General features: G+C 47.5%; 2 protein-coding genes and 1 long non-coding RNA gene across 6 annotated transcripts in view; 1 reads left to right on the top strand and 2 right to left on the bottom strand.

Moving 5' to 3' along the window:
• IFIH1 (interferon induced with helicase C domain 1) overlaps positions 1-12,287 on the bottom strand; it is a 35,957-nt gene extending 23,670 nt beyond the window's left edge. Inside the window, exons 1-3 of one of the 2 annotated variants that reach the window (XM_064164090.1) lie at positions 11,623-12,287; positions 7,066-7,222; positions 3,614-3,769 (exon numbers count right to left, since the gene is read on the bottom strand). In XM_064164090.1, coding sequence (XP_064020160.1) covers positions 3,614-3,769; positions 7,066-7,222; positions 11,623-12,072 — 763 coding nt within the window. In that variant the 5' untranslated portion in view covers positions 12,073-12,287. The remainder of the gene's footprint in view (positions 1-3,613; positions 3,770-7,065; positions 7,223-11,622) is intronic. The other variant, XM_064164087.1, reaches the window with a different exon arrangement.
• A 1,415-nt stretch (positions 12,288-13,702) lies between these two features.
• Positions 13,703-15,718, top strand: LOC135186456 (uncharacterized). The gene is made up of 2 exons (XR_010306888.1): positions 13,703-13,765; positions 15,192-15,718. It is a non-coding gene; the product is annotated as an uncharacterized LOC135186456 (long non-coding RNA).
• A 1,498-nt stretch (positions 15,719-17,216) lies between these two features.
• KCNH7 (potassium voltage-gated channel subfamily H member 7) overlaps positions 17,217-20,972 on the bottom strand; it is a 212,292-nt gene continuing 208,536 nt past the window's right edge. For all 3 annotated transcript variants that reach the window (XM_064164067.1, XM_064164073.1, XM_064164079.1), the window contains one exon: positions 17,217-19,397. In XM_064164067.1, the coding sequence (XP_064020137.1) occupies positions 19,131-19,397 (267 nt within the window). In that variant the 3' untranslated portion in view covers positions 17,217-19,130. The remainder of the gene's footprint in view (positions 19,398-20,972) is intronic.

Raw genomic sequence — 20,972 nt, 5'->3', positions numbered from 1 at the left:
ATGGACAGGGACAACCTACCCTAGAGCAGGCTGCACACAGCCTCAGCCAGCCTGGCCTCAAACACCTCCAGCCATGGGGCCTCAACCACCTCCCTGGGCAACCCATTCCAGCCTCTCACCACTCTCCTGCTCAACAACTTCCTCCTCATGTCCAGCCTGAACCTACCCATCTCCAGCTTCACTCCATTCAGCCCAGTCCTGTCACTCCCCGAGAGACTAAAAAGTCCCTCCCAGGCTTTTTTGTAGCCCCCTTCAGATCCTGGAAGGCCACAAGAAGGTCACCTGGGAGCCTCCTCTTCTCCTGACTGCACAGCCCCAACTCTTTCAGTCTGTGCTCACAGCAGAGCTGCTGCAGCCCTCTGAGCATCCTGGTGGCCCTGCTCTGGACACACTCCAGCACATTCATATCCTTCTGGTAATGGGGGCTCCAGAACTGGATGCAGTAGAGCCTTAGCTGTGCCCTGGAATGATCTTACCTAAGAGTGAGGATAACTCACTTTGATCCACTCTGAATCATTCCTAACTATCTGGCATCTCTTCTTTATACTGGCAAACTACATTACAGTCCAAGAAAACCAAGTTGCTGCAGTTAATTCACTACTTGCTACAAAACATTGTGAGATACTGTTAATCTCATGCTGAATGAGAAATAGGCTGGTACTGTTGCACATTGAAAAGCTGCAGTTTTCAGAGCCAACTTCAAAAGAAATTATTCATGTTTGATAAAAAAAGAGCAGCCTTTGCTGTCTTACTCCTTTGGCTGAGTAAGCCCCACTAAAATAATTTCAGGAAGGATTTAGTTTGGTTTTAACTGTTCTTGTTCTAGAGCAACTTTTGGAACTGAACAGATTTGTAAATCTGAACTAACTCCCCTATGTACTCCAGACCTTGGATGAAGGAGAGAAGGCCTGGAGGAGGGAATGCTCCTCCATGGTCAGTGCAGACTGGGTTAGGGATCAGCTACACAGATTAAACATTCACAAGTCCATGGGCCCTGATGAGATGCACCCAAGGGTGCTGAGAGAACTGGCTGATATTATTGCTCTACCACTCTCCATCATCTCAGCCAAATCATGGCAGGCAGGAGAGGTGCCTGAGGACTGCAGAGAGCCAATGGCACTCTAGGATTCAAAAAGGGCAAGAAAGAGGTTCCAGGGAACTATACCAGTCAGCCTCACCTCCATCCCTGGAAAAATGATGGAGCAGCTCCTGCTGCAGGGCATCTCAAGGCACTTGGAAGAGAAGGTTATCAGGAGTAGTCAGCATGGATTTACCAAGGGGAAGTTGTGCTTAACTAACCTGATAGCATTTTATAATGCCATAACTGAATGGGCAGATTCAGGGAGAGCAGTGGGTGTAGTCTACCTTGACCTTAGCAAGGCCTTTGACACTGTCTCCCATGACATTTTAGTGAGCAAGCTGAGGAAGTGTGGGATGGAAGAGCAGACAGTGAGGGGGGTTAGGAACTGGTTGCAAGGTAGAGTTCAGAGGGTGGTGATCAATGGTGTCAGGTCCAGCTGGAGAGCTGTGATTAGTGGTGTCCCCAGGGATCAGTGCTGGGGGCAGTCCTGTTCAACATCTTCATCAATGACATTGATGAAGGCACAGACAGACAGAGGCTGCTCAGCAAGTTTGCTCCCGGCACCAAGCTGAGAGGCTTGGCTGATGCAGCTGAAGGCTGTGTGGCCATCCAGAGAGACCTGGACAGGCTGAGAGCTGGGCAGAGAGAACCAGATGAAGTTCAACAAGGACAAGTGCAGAGTCTTGCATCTGGGGAGGAATAACAAACTCCACCAGCACAGGCTGGGAGGTGATCTGCTGGAAAGCAGCCCCGTGGAGAGGGACCTGGGGGTCCTGGAGGATAACAACCATGGCACAGCAATGTGCCCTTGTGGCCAACAAGGCCAATGGGACCCTGGGGTGTATTAAGAAGAGTGTGTGCAGCAGGTCAAGGGAGGTTCTCCTCCCCCTCTACTCTGCCCTGCTGAGACCTCATCTTCAATACTGCCTTCAGTTTTGGGCTCCCCATATTAAGAGGGACAGGGATCTGCTGGAGAAGGTCCAGTGGAGAGCTATGAGGATGATGAGGGGACTGGAGGGCATGGCTGGTGAGGAGAGGCTGAGGGGCCTGGGGCTGCTTAGTCTGGAGAAGAGAAGACTGAGAGGGGATTTGATAAATTATTATAAACATCTGAGTGCTGGTCAGGAATGGGGGGACAGGCTCTGCTCACTGCTCCCTGGGATAGGACAGGGAGGAATGGGTGTAAACTACAGCAAACCTCAACACAAGGGGGAACTTCTTTACTGTAAGGGTCCCAGAGCACTGGAACAGGCTCCCCAAAGAGGTTGTGGAGTCTCCTTCTCTGGAGCCTTTCAAGGCCTGTCTGGATGTGTTCCTGTATGATCTGTGTTAGATAGGATTGTCCTGCTCTGGCAGAGGGGTTGGACTTGGTCTCTTTTGGTCCCTTCCAACCCCTAAGATCCTGTAATCTGACTCCTCAAATTGCTACTTCCATTAGTTCACTGGAAAAAACAGAATTTGGTGCATTCAAAGCGCAGTGAAACAGACAAGAAAAAAAACAACCAAACCCCAACCTACCAAATAAACCACAAAACCCCAAACTTCATTCCCTTCACCTACACACTAGCATATAGAATCAAGCAGATTGAAGAGACCTCCAAGATCATCCAGGCCAACCTAGCACTCAGACCTAGACAATCAACCAGACCATGGCACTAAGTGCCTCATCCAGTCTTCTTTTGAACACCTCCAGGGATGGTGACTCCACCACCTCCCTGGACAGCCCATTCCAATGCCAATCACTCTCTGCCAACAACTTCTTCCTAACATCCAACCTAGACCTCCCCTGGCACAACTTGAGACTCTGTCCCCTTGTTCTATTGCTGCTTGCCTGGGAGAAGAGACCAACCCCACCTGGCTACAGCCTCCCTTCAGGTATTGTAGACAGCAATGAGGTCACCCCTGAGCCTCCTCTTCTGCAGGCTGCACACCCCCAGCTCCCTCAGCCTCTCCTCACAGGGCTGTGCTGCAGGCCCCTCACCAGCTTTGTTGCCCTTCTCTGGACACCATCCAGCACCTCAACATCTCTTGAATTGAGGAGCCCAGAACTGGACACAGCACTCAAGGTGTGTCCTAACCAGTGCTGAGTACAGGGGCAGAATAACCTCCCTTGTCCTGCTGGCCACACAGTTCCTGATGCAGGCCCGGATGCCATTGGCTCTCCTGGCAACCTGGGCACTGCTGCCTCATCTTCAGCTCCTCTCTACCAGCACCCCCAGGTCCCTCTCTGCCTGGCTGCTCTCAGCCACTCTGTCCCCAGCCTGTAGTGCTGCTTAGGGTTGTTGTGGCCAAAGTGTAGAACCCTGCACTTGGCCTTGTTCAATCTCACCCCATTGCCTCTGCCCACCCATCCAGCCTGTCAAGGTCCCTCTGCAAGGCTCTCCTACCCTCCAACAGCTCCACATCTGCTCCTAGCAGGATCCTGAATATTTGAGCAAGATGGAAGCTCATTTACCAGCAATGTTCTCTTGTTTACTTGAAGTTACTAAATTTTAACTGGTGCCAGTACAAAATACTGGTTAGAAGACATACCTGAAGTTGTTTCCAATGTACTGCTCTCATTGTTGAAACTATTATTCACTTTTCCTTGTGGCTTCAAATCCTCCAGTATGGCATATCCTGGCTGGCTTGTTACTTCTGCTTCTTCATTTGTACTGCTCTTCATCCCATTTTGTCCATTCTCTGTTCCTAGAAAATAAACAGAAAATCTAAGACACTATCTTTTAGTGTTGAGCACAGAAAGAAAATGAATGCTTTCCAAATAATCTGTATAGTTTCTTTCAGGGCCTCTGTTGCCTGAGAGTCCTGTGTCCAGTTCTGGGCTCCTCAATTCAAGAGAGATGTTGAGTTGCTGGAACATGTCCAGAAAAGGGCAATGAAGCTGGTGAGGGGCCTGGAACACAGCCCTGTGAGGCGAGGCTGAGGGAGCTGGGGGTGTGCAGCCTGCAGAAGAGGAGGCTCAGGGCAGACCTCATTGCTGTCTACAGCTACCTGAAGGGAGGCTGTAGCCAGGTGGGGTTGGTCTCTTCTGCCAGGCAACCAGCAACAGAACAAGGGGACACAATTTCAAGTTGTGGCAGGGGAGATCTAGGCTGGATCTTAGGAGGAAGTTGTTGTCAGAGGGAGTGATTGGCATTGGAATGGGCTGCCCAGGGAGGTGGTGGAGTCACCGTCCCTGGAGGTGTTGAAGCAAAGCCTGGATGCCATGGTCTGGTTGATTGGACAGGCCTGTGTGCTAGGTTGGACTGGATGAGCTTGGAAGTCTCTTCTAACCTGGTTGATTCTGTGACTACTGAAAAAACTATGGAGTATTGTATCAAACAACTGAATTAAACTTAAATTTTACCCTACATAATCTGCACTATGCTGAAAATTCAGAAATGCCAAGACTGGAAAGAATGAAAGATGAAAACAAGTAAAGGATTTGCAATGTATTTATTACCTTGTTTACCTTACCAATAGCAAATTAACAATGTCAAGAATTTAAGCCTAACAAAGCTGCAACACAAAATGAGTATCAGGTCCACCCTAGCATCTGAATTGCTTGGTTGGTCCCATGCTAGCAGAGTGTAATACTCAACCACCTTTGACCTGCACATTCCAACGTGACAGCTGCTTATCTGTGTCTGTCAGACTGCTGTCCTCAAGTGGACCTGATACATTCACAGCCCTCTTATCCTAATGTTAATGCATTGTCCAATATGCAGCAGCTAGCAAGTCCAAAAACATCATTCTGATGAGTTCTTCAAGCCAGAAGACTGAAGCTGCTAAATAAGAGATCTGTAAAAGTGCTTTGATCTCAAAATCTCATCATAGACATGCAGAGCCCAGTAAAAATTAGGGACAGAGTATTTTGGGGGCTGCTTCCTATTTGTTATTTAAGGATCCAGGGGAGTCATTTTACAGGATTAAAAATTAGCAGCTAAAAATCTCTTTCAGCTTCATTTTGGTGATCTCTTAATTAGTTTATTATCCATAAAATATTTCATGCAAAGTTTTGAGCCTGATGAATGTTTTGTCCTCACAGAGAGGTACTGCAGCATGCTGAGAAATGCCACCTATATGTGAAAATCACTCTATAAAGGAGACACTAATCCCTGTGGTGAAGCAGAAATCCTGAAAAGGTTATAAAAGGGTTATAAAAGGTAAGGATTCATTTTTATCACAAGGACATTCACAATACAGTCATAGAATCAACCAGGTTGGAAGAGACCTCCAAGATCAGCCAGTCCAACCTAACACCCAGCCCTATCCAGTCAACCAGACCATGCCACCAAGTGACTCATCCAGTCTTTTCTTGAACACCTTCAGGGACAGTGACTCCACCACCTCCCTGGGCAGCCCATTCCAGTGCCAATCACTCTCTCTGCCAACAACTTCCTCCTAACATCCAGCCTAGACCTCCCCTGGCACAACTTAAGACTGTGTCCCCTCGTTCTGTTGCTGGGTGCCTGGCAGAAGAGACCAATCCCCACCTGGCTACAAACTTCTTTCAGGTAGTTGTAGACACAGTACATAGAACCATGTAAATGGTTTGGGTTAGAAGGGACCTTAAAGATCATCTAGTTCCAACCCCACTGCCATGGGTAGGGACACCTTCCAGTAAACAAGGTTGCTAAAGGCCTCATACAGTCTGGTCTTGGACACAAGCTTAATAACAACTTTGTGTGTTTACGAATCTATTGAGCAAGCTGTTAAGTAACTTGATTTTGAAATCTCTGTAGAAGTGTAACAGCAAAATCAATACAGTGAGAACCCTGCATTGCATCATAGACAGTGGGAATATGTGCACCCTGAGCAGCTTTGCAGATCACAGAATCAACCAGGTTGGAAGAGACATCAAAGATCAGACTCCAACCTAGCACCCAGCCCTAGCCAATCAACTAGACCATGGCACTAAGTGCCTCATCCAGGCTTTGCTTCAACACCTCCAGGGATGGTGACTCCACCACCTCCCTGGGCAGCCCATTCCAATGCCAATCACTCTCTGCCAACAACTTCCTCCTCACATCCAGCCTAGATCTCCCCTGGCACAACCTGAGACTGTGTCCCCTTGTTCTGTTGCTGCTTGCCTGGCAGATGAGACCAACCCCACCTGGCTACAGCCTCCCTTCAGGCAGTTGTAGACAGCAATGAGGCCTATCCTGAGCCTCCTCTTCTGCAGGCTGCACACCCCCAGCTCCCTCAGCCTCTCCTCATAGGGGTTGTGTAAACTCAGTGGAGTGGTCAGTATGCCAGAGAGATGGGATGTCATCCAAAGGGACCTGGAGAAGCAGGCCCTGGTGAACCTCATGAGGTTCAAGAAGGCCAAGTGGGTCAGGACAATCCTCCTTATCAATACAAGATAGAGGAGGATGTGGCAGAAAGCATCCCTGTGGAAACAGTCTTTTTAGGGGTAGCGGTGGACAAGAAGCTGGACATAAGCCAACAATGTGCACTTGCAGCCTAGACATGGACCTGATGGAGAGGGTTAAGAGGAGGGCCACAAAAATGATCAGAAGCACCTCTCCCGTGAAGACAGGCTAAGAGAGGTGGGAATTGTCAGCCTGGTGAAAAGAAGGCTCCAGGGAGATTTTCAGCAGCCTTCCAGTGCCTAAATGGGGCCTACAAGAAAGCTGGGGAGAGACAATTTGCAAAGACATGTAGCAACAGGACAAGGAGCAATGGCTGTAAACTAGAGAAGGGTAGATTTGGATTGGCCATTAGGAAGAAGTTGCCTTCTGTCAGGGTGGTGGAGCACTAGAACAGGTTGCCCAGGGAAGCAGTGGGAGCCCCATCCCTGAGGACATTCAGAGTCAAGCTTGAAGGGGCTCTGAGCAACTTCATCTAGTTAGGGGATGTCCCTGCTTACTGCAGGGATTATTGGACTAGATGACCTTTAAAGGTCCCTTCCAATCCAATGCATTACACAGCTCTAAGCAACAGTAAGAAAAAGAGAGCTATTCAAAACCTATACTTTAGTACTACTGAAATAAAATGACTACCTCTTGTATTTCCACTTAAATCATCTGCAAGGCTTCCATGTTGGGTTTCACGCAGAGCAGTCAAAAAAGGAGAGAACCAGCCTTTCTTCTGCACTATTCTGCTCAGTAGCTCCCTTGCACCATCTCTGTTCCCACGATTGTCAGTAACAGTGTGGATCTGGAGACAAAAAAAGAACAATCTTCAGACTTTGGAAATGGTTCAGAGATGTTGGTAAGAATACTATATACACACAGGCATTTCCCTGTTGTCATTAAAATAGTAGGCTGAAGATGAGGCAGCAGTGTACCCAGGTGGCCAGGAGAGCCAGTGGCATCCGGGCCTGCATCAGAAACTGTGTGGCCAGTAGGACAAGGGAGGTTATTCTGCCCCTGTACTCAGCACTGCTCAGGCAACACCTTGAGACCTGTGTCCAGTTCTGGGCCCCTCAATTCAAGAGAGATGTTGAGGTGCTGGAAGGTGTCCAGAGAAGGGCAACAAAGCTGGTGAAAGGTCTGGAACACAAACCCTATGAGGAGAGGCTGAGGGAGATGGGGGTGTGCAGCCTGCAGAAGAGGAGGCTCAGGGCAGACCTCATTGCTGTCTACAACTACCTGAAGGGACATTGTAGTCAGGTGGGGGGTGGCCTCTTCTCCCAGGCAAGTAGAAATAGAACAAGGGGACACAGTCTCAAGTTGTGCTGGGGGAAGTATAGGCTGGATGGTAGGAGGAAGTTGTTGGCAGAGAGAGTGATTTGCATTAGAATGGGCTGCCCAGGGAGGTGGTGGAGGGCACAGTCTCCTGGAGGTCTTAAGGAAAGACTGGATGAGGCACTTAGTGCCATGGTCTGGTTGACTGGATAGGTCTGGGTGCTAGGTTAGACTGGATGATCTTGGAGGTCTCTTCCAACCTGCTTGATTCTATGATAAGAAATAAGCTTAAAGATGGGCCTGGCACTCATCTGAAGAATTGTACTGCAGTTTTGTCTGTCCTTGTGTTTATCCCATGAGGTTTTAGGCAGGACATATACAACTTTTGAGGCCTGAAGTTTAATTCAAGACTGGCAATACTGGACAATGGTTATACTAATAGCAACACCGAACAACAACAAAGAACAGTAACCAGTGTTCATGCTGGTTTTGGGAATAGCTAACCTCAAGAAGTGATTTTTCCTGCAGCTTATCAGAACTCAGACCTGTGCATGACCTCATACATAATGAAACATTTTTCCTTAAACTCTGCCTCCATCATCTCAATTCCCACTTTGAGAGACAACAGCAGAGCATCTAAGGAAGTAGCTATCACCCTCAAAGAATCTATGGAAAAAGTGCCCTGAGGTGGTCACGAGCAGAGCTTGACATGTCATCACATGAAGAACACAGCGCCCATACCAAAAGCAAAGCAACCTGAGACAGGTGTTCAGTCCTCAAGTGCAAGGTCTTGAGACTCTTACCATCCATTCTGATATGCAAGAAGGTGGGTAGGCATAACAATAGCAACTGCAGAGTGAGAATGGACACTGGAAGGGAGTGCATGGTGTTCTGGAGCATTCCAAATTCCTTTCTTCTCCCTCCCCACCTTCCATGGGTTTGAATGGGGAGAAGGCGGCGGCGAAAACTGCTTCCCCCCTGCCCTGCAGGCTTGGAGGGGGAACAGCAGGAGGTGCCTTTCACAGGTGTGCTGACCCATGTGGAAGCCCATGCTGGAATCAGGATGGTGGTTGGCTGGGTTTGCATGCCCAGTATGAAATGGCAAATGGACACTTTGTCTAGGAGAGCATAAGTAGAGCAAGGGAGAAGGTGCAAGGAGGTTCCTGCCTTGAAAGAGTTCCTGCCTGGACTTTTGGAAACTGCAGCAAGACATGGCAGGACCTTTAGGATGATTCTTCATTTGCTACTCTGGTAAGAGATGTTCAGCAAAACTTACTCTTCTACAGCCTCATGAAAGAGTTCCTGCCTGGACAGAGTTCTTGACAGGACAGGTTCCTGCCGTGACAGAATTCTTGTTTTGGACTGTCCCCGCTTTTGGACGGCTCCTACCTTTTTACACAGCTCTCAGTTTTACACCATCCCTACCTTTGGATGGTTCTCCCCAACTGTGCACCATTCTGTGCAAACTTGTGAGCGTGGCAAGTCCTGGGGTCCATTTGAGAGAGCTGCCAGTGGCACCCAGACCTGGCTACTCTCGGATCGTATCACGGCCAGTTTACTGGCTGCCATTATGAGCTGGGGAGGCCCTGACAATTTGGCTCTCCCCTGCTCCTGCTGAGCCAGCATCGCTTCCACAGATCCCTGTCTTGCAGCAGCCATGTCCAGAGACATTGCTGAGTTTGGCAGCTTTGCCACTGGCCTTGGGCTTCTGCTGTGTGGTTCCAGACTGTTGGATATTGCTAGCAGCATCAGAAGGCAGTTGAGCAGCAGAGAGACCCAGCAAGGGATCATCGTGGAATGCCTATCTCACCTCTGTGAGTAAAGCCTGTTTTTCCCTTAATTCTCTGCTCAGCCTAACTGACCATGGGATAAAGCTGTGTTTATAGCTTAGCCTTTTCCATTTCCTGACTCTAAATTTGTCCACAACAGCCTTTGAAGAATTCCCAATCGAATTAGAATCTGTAAATAAACCTTAACTAGTTTTGTATATAGTCTGGGGGCAGGGTTTGCAAGAAAATATAGTTCTATTTTCATAATTCCTGACTCAGTCACATCAATTCCCTGCCTCCACAACACATGGTAAGCAGAAGAAGGGAGGAGTAATAAAAAAGTGAAAGGCTAGGCGTCAGGGTTCAAACTGGCATCTCGTTGTTGCCTGTGATGTGTAAGGATGGGCTTAATGGTAACACCAGCAGCAGAAGAATGACACAGAATCAACCAGGTTGAAAGAGACCTCCAAGATCATTCAGTCCAACATGGACCTGTTACTAAAGAATGGAGCCAGTAACCTCCTAAAAAAGGCTCTTGCTTCCTTCTACTCTGTTACCATGCCCTGCTTCCCATCTGTGCTAATTTGAGCCTAGCTAGAATGTTTGGGTGAGAAGAATTAGATTACAGGCTGTGAGAAGAAAACAACAGTGATGTCTACTGCATTCACAGGCTTGCTGAGATGTGTAAGAACAAGAACACAAACACAGATAAGGCAGTCACTGTCTGGGCTTTGGGCTGCACCTCTCTCTCTAACCTAACCTGCCATCTGTGTGACTAAATCCATCTGCTTCCTAACCTCCCTGCCAACCCTCCAAACTCACCTTATATGTAAGGCAAAGTCTGGGGTAAGGTAGAGAGGTGGGAAGAAGGTAGAAGGGTGGTTGGGAGCCCCTCCTGGGGACTCAGATTTCTGGGAGGGCTGTTGTGTTTCTGTATTGCTTTTTAACTTGTTTATTTCTGTCTCTAGCTGCATAGATTGTAACTATCTGTTTGTATATTGTGCTAAGCTGTAAATATAAAGTTCATTCAACTTCCAGAGCCGCTGAGTCTAGACTGGGTGATTTTCCAAAGCGTGGGTGGGGAACACCCAAACCATCACAAGCATCCATGAGGATATAGTCAGCCTCCACCTCTACCTGACAGTCATCAGATGGAATTATTTATACAACTCTCATTTAACTGAGAAACCACCTAAGAAGCTCTAGAGTGCAAATATGATGTAGTCCCATCCTTATTTTCCCAGTTTCCCCCCTACTTCTATGGCAAGTGTTATTTTAGTTTCTTCCTCTAACACTTTCTGGGTGTCCCATTTTTGGGGCTCCAAATAACTTTCATGCTGGTCAAGTAATCCTTAGCTAAACTGAGCAAACACTGGCAAATGTCTTCAGAAGTTAACACTCTCTCTTTCTTGTCAACCTGGCATTTCTGCTCAGCTTCACTGTCTGGTACAACATTGCTTAGCGAACCTGTTGCAAAACTGGAAGCTTTGCTTCGACTCAAGAGACTACTGCTACTTCCTGGTATGGTTCAGGAGACAGAAGACATTTAATCATCCACTGAGCCTAAAGGACGATGGCAAAACTGAAACTAACAGTAAAGCCAGCCGCATTCCTACGACTTAGACACGGAGCTTAATCCTCTTGATGGCATTTTTCTTTCTGTGGTTCTTAGCTGGCACCCTACTTGCTTGCCCATTGGCAACAGTCTACAGTGGTTCACTTGGAACACAGCCTCTTTTTCCTCACAGCTCTGGGGTACTCTCTTTCCTCCTCACAGCTTTGGGCTACCCTCTCTTTCCTCCTCACAGCTTTGGGCTACCCTCTCTTTCCTCCTCACAGCTTTGGGCTACCCTCTCTTTCCTCCTCACAGCTTTGGGCTACCCTCTCTTTCCTCCTCACAGCTTTGGGCTACCCTCTCTTTCCTCCTCACAGCTTTGGGCTACCCTCTCTTTCCTCCTCACAGCTTTGGGCTACCCTCTCTTTCCTCACAGCTTTGGGCTACCCTCTTCCTCCTCACAGCTTTGGCTACTCTCCCTTTTGTTTTTGCACTTACAAAGCCCTTTCTAATTGCGGCCTCTTATCTGACCCACAGCTCCTGGTAGTGGCCCAGGTCTGCAGCACTGCCTGGAGCCTAGCCCGGCCTGACAAGCAGGCTACTTACCCGATCCAGGTCCTCCTCCTGGAAGATGCCCATCTCCAAGCACTTCTCCGCCAGTTCTACGGGGCGCATTTTATCCACCAGTGTGCTGTGGAGTAGTTGCACCAAGTGCACGCAGAGGTCGTGGTCTGCCTCCTCGTCAGGCGAGGGCAGCTGGCTGAGGCTGGGGTTTAAGTAGCAGGCGGCCAGGTTGCAGCCGCCGCTCTCCAGCGCCTGCAGGAACTCGTGGAACCAGCCACAGCCGCGGGGGCCCCGCTCCACGGCCCGCAGCAGCTCCTCCGCCCCCTCCACATCGCCCCGCTGCAGGGCGACCGCCCGCACCTTCTCCTTCTCCTCGGCGCTGAGGGAGCAGAGCTGGTCCAGCACCGGCTGCACCCGGATGCACTGCTTCAGCCGCGGCCTAAAGCAGGCGATCATGTAGAGGAAGCGCTCGTCCCGGGCCGCCTCTGCCATCCCGGCGCTGCGGGACGCTTCCGCCGGCGCTGAACCGCGTCCGGGCTCCCGCGAACCTCCGCAGGTGGCGGGACCTGGCTCGGCGGCAGCAAGTTTCGCCCTGTGCCGCCTCAGGCCGTCTCCGGGTCCGTCCCGTCCCGCTTCACCCCGGCTCCGGCGCCACTTTCGGTTTCGTTTGCGAGTTCCGGGTGTTGACAGCAGGGGCCGGGCCGGGCCGTCAGCGAGAGGGAGTGCCGTGACCCAGTGTGACTCCTGAATGCTTCACGGGAAGCCTTTGCCAGGTTTAAAGACACCCAAACGGAAAGTGAAATCTATTGCTCGCCGTGCTAGTTTGAGCCTAGCTGGGATATTCTGGCGAGAAGAATGAGATGATGTGAAGAGCAGTGGGGATGTCTGCTGCACTCATAGGCTTGCTGAGATGGATAAGAACAAGAGCACAAACATAGATAACAGAGTCCCTCTCTGGGGTTTGGGCTGCACTTTTCTCTCTAACTTGCTGCCTGAGTAATCCTTCTGCTTCCTAACCCCCCTGCCGACCCTCCAAACTCACCTTGAGCGTGAGGCAAAGTCTGGGGTAAGGTAGAGGGGTGGGAGGAAGGCGGTTGGGAGCCCCTCCTGGGCACTCAGGTTTCTGGGAGGGCTGCTGTGCTTCTGTATTGCTTCTTAACTTGTCTGTTTCTGTCTCTAGCTATATGTATTGTAAATACCTGCGTGTATACTGTGCTAAGCTTCATTCAGTTTTCCAAAGCAGCTGAGTCTAGTCTGGGTGATTTTCTTAAGTGTGTGTGGGGCAGGTAACAGCCAAACCCTCACACTCACAGCTCCTGAGTTCCTAGGGCCTGTCCCTGGTGTGTCAGTGTTTTCTGCATGCAGTGACTTCCCAGGCCAGCAGTGACAGACAGGCATTCCAGTGGTGGCAACCCCTCTGAGCTGAGCAGTCCACAGTCTTCTCTAAGATAAGCCTTTCTGCAGCACACAGACCCACCAAAGGCTGTCAGAGATGGTGACTCCACCACCTCCCTGGGCAGCCTATTCCAACGCTTGACTACTCTTGGAGTAAAGATTTTTCTTCTAATATGCAATCTAAATCTCTCCTGGTTTTTATCTTAGCATTAATACTTAATTCCATCTACATCTTAACATTGAAAGCATATCATAGAATCAGCCAGGTTGGAAGAGACCTCCAAGATCATCCAGTCCAACCTAGCACCCAGCCCTGGCCAATCAACCAGACCATGGCACTAAGTGCCTCATCCAGGCTTTTCTTGAACACCTCCAGGGATGGTGACTCCACCACCTCCCTGGGCAGCCCATTCCAATGCCAATCACTCTCTGTGCCAACAAATTCCTCCTAACATCCAGCCTAGACCTCCCCTGGCACAACTTCAGACTGTGTTCCCTTGTTCTGTTGCTGGTTGCCTGGCAGAAGACACCAACCCCATCCTCTTTTCAACACCATCCCTTCAGCACCACCTCCCTTTTCCCACCATATCTGCCCCTTTCCAGCCCCACACTGCATTTCCTCCTTTTATCCCCCAAACCCAGAGCACCTGGCTTCTGTTGGAGTCTCCTCCCATGACAGGTGTGACCACTTTACCTCCCCACCCACTGCCCTTTATAATTTGCCCCAGGAAGGGGAGAAGTCCCAAGCTGTGCCCAACTGGGCAAAGGGGTCCTCCTCCTGTCATCACCGGTGAGTCCTTGTGGTGCACTACAGGTGAATGGTGGAGGGGCTCAAAGGCTGGGGGGCCACCCCAGGATAGAGACTTGATGGCTACTTTAACATATCCCATGGGTGCTGGCTGGACCTCTTTACTTAGGCTTAGTTCTTCTATGTTTAGCTGTTTCTTTCTACTCATTTACGGTGTGCTTAAGCACTTGGTTGCATTGGAAGCTCATGGGGGAGTGGTACTGTGTTTGGCATAGAATTGTTTTGGTTGGAAAGATCATCAAACCCAACCTTCACCCTAGTACCACCATGGCCATTAAACCACATCCCAAAGTGGCAATGAGCACATGTCTCTTGAACACCTGCAATTGATGCTCAATTTCAAAGTGAGACTAGGCCAATGGGGGTTCACTCACAGGCATCACTTCCTTCTCAGGAGACCTCAGTACTTTGGAATCATCTCCTGTGCTGGTTTGAAACTAGCAGGAATGTTTTGGTGAGAAGAATTAGATTATAGGCTGTGAAAAGAATCATAGAATCAGACAGAGTTGGAAGGAACCACAAGGATCATCTAGTTCCAACAACTGCCTCCTCACATTCAGCCTGAACCTACCAGTCTCCAGCTTTGCTCCATTCCCTCCAGTCCTGTCACTCCCTGATATCCTGAAAAGTCCCTCCCCAGCTTTTTTGTAGGCCCCCTTCAGATACTGATAGACTACAAGAAGGTCACCTTGGAGCCTCCTCTTCTGCAGGCTGAACAGCCCCAACTCTTTCAGTCTGTCCTCATAGTAGAGCTGCTGCAGCCCTCTGATCAACCCAGTGGCCCTTCTCTGGACATACTCCAGCATCTCCACATCTCTCTTGTCCCAGGGGCTCCAGAACTGGATGCAGCACTCCAGATGGGGTCTCAGCAGAGTAGAGGGGGAGAATCATCTCCCTGGCCATACTTCTCCTGATGCAGCCCAGGCTCTGCTTGGCTTTCTGGGCTGCAAGTGCACACTGCTGGCTCCTGTTGATCTTATCTCTCAGCACTCCCAAGTCCCTCTCCTCAGGGCTGCTCTCCAGCCAGTTACTGCCCAGCCTGGGTTTGTGCTTGGCATTGCCCAGACCCAGCTGCAGGACCTTGCAATTGGTCTTGTTGATCCTCCTGAGCTTGGCTTGTGCCCACCTCTCCAGCCTGTCCAAGTCCCTCTGGATGGGTCTCTGCCCTCCAGCCTGCCTGCTGCACCACACAGCTTGGTATCATCAGCAGACTTTTTGAGGATGCACTCAAATTCCCAATCTGAAAAATGTGCTAATCAGTTCCACAGCTTATCAGTATTTTCACTGAAACTTTGCTGTTTTATTTGCATTGCTGGCTCCATTAGAATGGTTTTCTTTCTGATTTAAGCCAACATGTAAAGGGACCAACCCTAAATACTAATGTTCACATTGCCAAAATGTTTTACAGATCATAGAAACATCAAATCTTCTTATCTTATGTACAACTTACAACTGAGGAATCATACCTTCTGCAGTGCTGCTATTGCAATCTTCTGCAATTCTGCTCGTGTCCAGGATAGCTCAGCAGCTCTTAAACAGGAGGACTTAGTAATCTGTGGGCAAATCTCAAGTTGCTTCACCGAAGCAGACAGTCAGAGGCCGTGTGAAGCAATGCAGTTGAAGTTTTTGCATGCTGCTTATACTGGGGAGTCATGCAGAAGCTCTGGTAAGTGGCCTGTGCTCACAAAAGAGGTGTTTGCTGGGACACAACCTGCAGCAGGAAAAGGTTCATCCATGGGCAGCAGCTGTGATGCAACCAGAGAATGTGTTCACTCAGTGAACAGAGTGGGAACGTGTCTGAGGAGCTTACAATCTTCATAACATTGTGAAATCTTCCCTAGTTGCTCCTGTTCGAGATTTTTCTTCCTGATAAATGCCAAAAGTGAAGCTTTTCCTTCACTCTTGACTAATAAATTTGCTGTCTTTCCCCCCCCACAGCAGTCCTGCTGCAGTCCACTTGTTTTGCTCAGTCTGTGTTCATGTGAAATACCAAGCGGTGGAACTGGATAAAGGCATTTTGGAAAGCAATGCTCATGCATTATGCTGGTTCTGCTAATTTTATTTTCATCAGATCAGACTTCTTTTAAATGTATCATAACCACAAACACACAATCTGGAAAACGTGCTAGGTTGTTCATTGTAACAGACACCAACATGAGTTACTAGACTGAGATCCAGCAGCAGTTGGTAATGTGGGCTCTGAAACAACAGAAAAGAAAGGCAGGCAAGCAGAGGCTATTTCACTTTGTTATTTAGTACTCCTGTTTCCACGGGGAGATTCTGACTGGCTCAATGATGCTGTCACCCAGGGTCCAATCCTGCAAGGCACTAAGCAGTACAGATCTCCTCTTAGCGGTAGAAGCAGGAGCAGTCAGCATGCTGCAGCATTTGGACCTATCAACAGTAGCATGAGGCAGAAGAAAATTTGATCTTGATTAGCTTAAAAAGGTATTTGGTTAATTTCTGTAGCATTTGGACTTTCAACAGTAACAAGAGGCAGAAGAAAATTTGATCTTGGTTGGCTTCTTTAACCAACTACTTCTGTAGGTGAATAATTTTTGTAGCATTTGGAGCTTTCAACGGTAGCACGAGGTAGAAGAAAATTTGATCTTGATTAGATTCTTTATTAGCTTAAAAAGATATTTGGTTAATTTCTGTAGCATTTGGAGCTTTCAACAGTACCAAGAGGCAGAAGATAACTTGATCTTGGTTAGTTTCTTTACTCACCTACAAAGCCATTTAGTTAATTTTTGTAGCGTTTGGAGCTTTCAACAGGAGCATGAGGCAGAAGAAAATTTGATCTTGATTGGCTTCTTTATTAGCTTAAAAAGGTATTTGGTTCATTTTTGTAGCATTTGGAGCTTTCAGCAGTAGCATGAGGCAGAAGAAAACTTGATCTTGGTTGGTTTCTTTAACCAACTACTTCTGTAGATGAATATTTTTTGTAGCATTTGGAGCTTTCAACAGGAGCATGAGGCAGAAAAAAATTGATCTTGGTTGGCTCCTTTATTCACTTACAAAGGTATTTGGCTAATTTTTGTATCTTTATATGTGAAGGTAAAGCAGAGCCTTGCTCAATAGCTCAACACTCACTAATTTTAAGAGAGAAGATTCAGCCACCTTGGATTTATCTACTGGCTGTGTATGACTAAATGTGTTAGATATTCTGACTGCAACATGCAATGTATGTACCTAGTAATGTGAGGGTCAACCCCTATAGCATTGCACTAGTTTAGACCAGATTAACTTGGTTTTAGTCCAAATTGAACTGCTCCCCCAGTAAGTGGGTTACATCCTTTTCTGAAAGCAGCTCTCTTCTTAGATGAATTTCACATGAAAGCTTTAAGAGTTGGGGGGAAAAAAAATCAGATGAACATTTAAATATTTAAGAACAGTAATAAAAAGCTCAGTCCCTTCTAAAAGAAACACAACATTTGAAGCAGAATAATGTTTTAATAAAATTAAATCTAAGTATACACAAAGCATTATGCATGTACAGTACATACTGTATTTAAAGCCTACAGACCTTAAATAACTTTTAATTCTAATGAAGTCAGCTTTGGACACGAGCTAATCTTACTCATTTTGTAATAAGAAAGTTTACAGTTCTTCCTAAAAGTGATTTTACATATTTACATATATATATATATCTAGCTCTATATCTATACTCCTACATGTAAGTGTAGGTATATACACACACTTGTGCTAGGTGTATATAAATATATATACACACATATATATACAGATATAAAATACACACAGGCACACATACAGGAATGTGTGTGTGGTGTGTGTCCACATATACATATATCCTGTCTAGGATCACTGTAGAAAGGGGGTCAGGCAGTAAAAACAGGTAACTGCAAACAACTGCCCTAAGGATTAGAACACACACAAAAAAAAAACCCCACCAATGTGTGGAGTAGTTTTTTAATTGAACAGAGTGTTACTAATTTGTATTGAACAAAAGGAACTCCTGTGGGCTCCTATGTTGTGTAGGAGTTAGGTTTGTGTGATGGATGGAGAGGACCTGTCTGTTCATGAGAGCTAACTTCTATGTTTTCTTTTTAATGATTTGATTAGTTAAAGTTGTCTAAGGTAATTATAGCATCACAGGATGTTAGGGGTTGGAAGGGATCCAAGGAGATAGTCCAAGCACCCCTTGCCAGAGCAGCACCACACAATCTAGCACAGATCACAGAGGAACACATCCATAGAGGCCTTGAATGTCTGCAGAGAAGGAGATTCCACAACCTGTCTGGGGAGCCTGTGCCAGTGCTCTGGGACCCTTACAGGAAAGAAGTTCCTCCTTGTGAAGAGGTGGAACCTCCTGTGCTGCAGCTTACACCCATTGCTCCTTGTCCTATCCCAGGGAGCAGTGAGCAGAGCCTGTCCTCCGCTTCCTGACCAGCACTCAGATGTTTATAGACATCTATCAAATCCCCTCTCAGTCTTCTTTTCTCCAGACTAAGCAGCCCCAGGTCCCTCAGCCTCCCCTCATAAGCCATGCCCTGCAGGCCCCTCATCATCCTCATAGCTCTCCACTGGACCTCTCCAGCAGATCCCTGTCCCTCTTCAACTGGAGAGCCCAAAACTGAAGGCAGTATTGAAGATGAGGTCTCAGCAGGGCAGAGTAGAGAGGAAGCAGACCCTCCCTTGATCTGCTAGACACACTAGTTGAGTGTTTTCAATGCCACTTGTGGTTGTATTTCCCAGCCTGAGGCAGAGTTTTCCTGTCTGTTAAAATCTATCCCTACTTTTAACTGCTTTGGAAGGAGGTTGGTTTCTCAGTCCTAATCGTTGCAAAGCCAGAATTGCTTATCTCATTCTTTCTCTAAATTTAGAATAACTGTGATTAACTGCAAAAAGCTCACTCTAAAAATTCCAAAGTGAGCTAGAAGGATGTTTTGCTTGACTTTTAGCTTGGTCAGGCAAGAGAATTTACTGCGTGAATTCTTGTTCTTGGTCTATTATTTGCTTTGAAGACATTTCTCACAAGAAAATCCTATTTCCATGACAGCAGTAAATGGTAATCTCCATGCAAAGTAAACTGCAATTTCAGAACATGCATGTTATTTAAGGAATAAAAATATAAGGTGCCTTGAGAATGCTGGCAGGTTTACATTTGGAACATAGAGTTAGAGTGTGTGTGTGTATATATATATATTTACATCAGAAATGCTCAACTTTACCTTACAAGCTTCAGATTTAGGAAAATATACAGTACTTTTGCATATAATGGTATATTCCTTGTAGCCCCTGAGTCAAGTAGAGAGGATTTAAATACAAAAGAAAACAGCCATTTAAAAGCACTTACATTTTTATGTGAAGTAATAGTATAAAAGTATTATTTCCCAGGAAGACCAGGATCAGATACATGCCTATGAAGACTCAAGATTCCTGCAGTGTTCAGTGAAGATTCTGGCAAGGAAGGGTGCCTAACTGGCTGGAGATAAGTTTTACAATGCTGTGGGGAACATGCTACAGGCTGCTCAGGTTCTTGATCTAACAAAGAAGCCAGGTTGTCTTCTGAGGCTGTGTTAAGATGCACTCCACTTGAGAGGGATTCTTTGGATTTAAGTCTTGATTTTTCAAGGTCTAGAAATTCAGGACACTGGGGAAAAAAAAAAAAAGGAGAAGAAATATGATAGTAATTAAATTGGTTGCTTCCAGGCTCTTGTTCTGCTCAGAAGCAGTGCATTGAGATGGTTGCTGGAAGGCTACATTAAAAAATTTCAGTATCCCAGTATCACCAAGGTTGGAAGAGACCTCATAGATCATCAAGTCCAAGCCTTTACCACAGAGCTCAAAGCTAGACCATGGCACCAAGTGCCACGTCCAGTCCTGCCTTGAACAGCTCCAGGGACGGCGACTCCACCACCTCCCCGGGCAGCCCATTCCAGTGTCCAATGACTCTCTCAGTGAAGAACTTTCTCCTCACCTCCAGCCTAAATCTCCCCTGGCATAGCTTGAGGCTGTGTCCTCTTGTTCTGGCGCTGGCCACCTGAGAGAAGAGAGCAACCTCCTCCTGGCTACAACCACCCCTCAGGTAGTTGTAGACAGCAATAAGGTCTCCCCTGAGCCTCCTCTTCTCTTCTCTTCTCTTTCAGTGGTGTACTGAAATATTTTTACATGGGGCAGTATTTGATTTGATGCAACTGAATGTGATTCTATTGATGAATTGTAGAAGCCTGTCCCCTCCTCAGACCTGCTTATATGACATCAAGATACACATACAAACAGCCCTTTCTGAAGGAATGAGAATGGCTGAGATCTGATCTCAGACTATAGACTTCAACATTCATGAATTGGTGCTTATGTTTCAGAGCAGAACTGGAATTGCATTGTTCTGAACACTGTAACCATTTGGATTCCAGTCTCAGCTCTCTCCATTCTTAGCTTTTAAACCTGGAATTTGCAGAAGTTGTCCAACATGGGGAAAAACATTTTCACTGTGAGAGTGACAGAACCCTGGAATGGGCTGCCCAGAGAGATTGTGGAGTTTGCTTCTCTGGAGATACTCAAAACCTGCCTGGACACATGTGTAGGTGATCCTACTGTGGCAGGGGATTGGACCAGATGATCCTTTAAGGTCCTTTCCAACCCCAATGTTATGTGATTCTGTGATGAGTGCATGTTTTGTGCAGGTATACACACAGTGGGTTTATGCCTCTGAAAAGTGCTGCTGCTCTGAAAATCTTTGGAATGCCTTCTGGATGTGGGGAGTGTGCTGTGCCTATGTGTTCCAACATATGTACAAAGAATCTGACACAGTCAAGCAAACTTAATTTACTAACTGTATGCTGCATAGAATCATAGAGCCATAGAAGAGTCATCCAACATCTGACTAGGGCAAGGTCTGGCTTCAGGACAGGCCAAAAGAGTTGGGGCTGTTCAGGCTGCAGAAGAGGAGGCTCCAAGGTGGCCTTCTTGTGGCCTTCCAGGATCTGAAGGGGGGCTACAAGAGAGCTGGGCAGGGACTTTTTAGGCTGTCAGGGAGTGACAGGACTAGGGGGAATGGAGCAAAGCTGGAGGTGGGGAGAGTCAGAGTGGAGGTGAGGAGGAAGTTGTTGAGCATGAGAGTGGTGAGAGGCTGGAATGGGTTGCCCAGGGAGGTGGTTGAGGCCCCATGGCTGGAGGTGTTTAAGGCCAGGCTGGCTGAGGCTGTGTGCAGCCTGCTCTAGGGGAG

The sequence above is a fragment of the Pogoniulus pusillus genome, chromosome 2 (assembly GCF_015220805.1).
Source record: "Pogoniulus pusillus isolate bPogPus1 chromosome 2, bPogPus1.pri, whole genome shotgun sequence".
Lineage (NCBI taxonomy): Eukaryota > Metazoa > Chordata > Aves > Piciformes > Lybiidae > Pogoniulus > Pogoniulus pusillus.
This window is presented reverse-complemented; position numbering and strand designations above follow the sequence as displayed.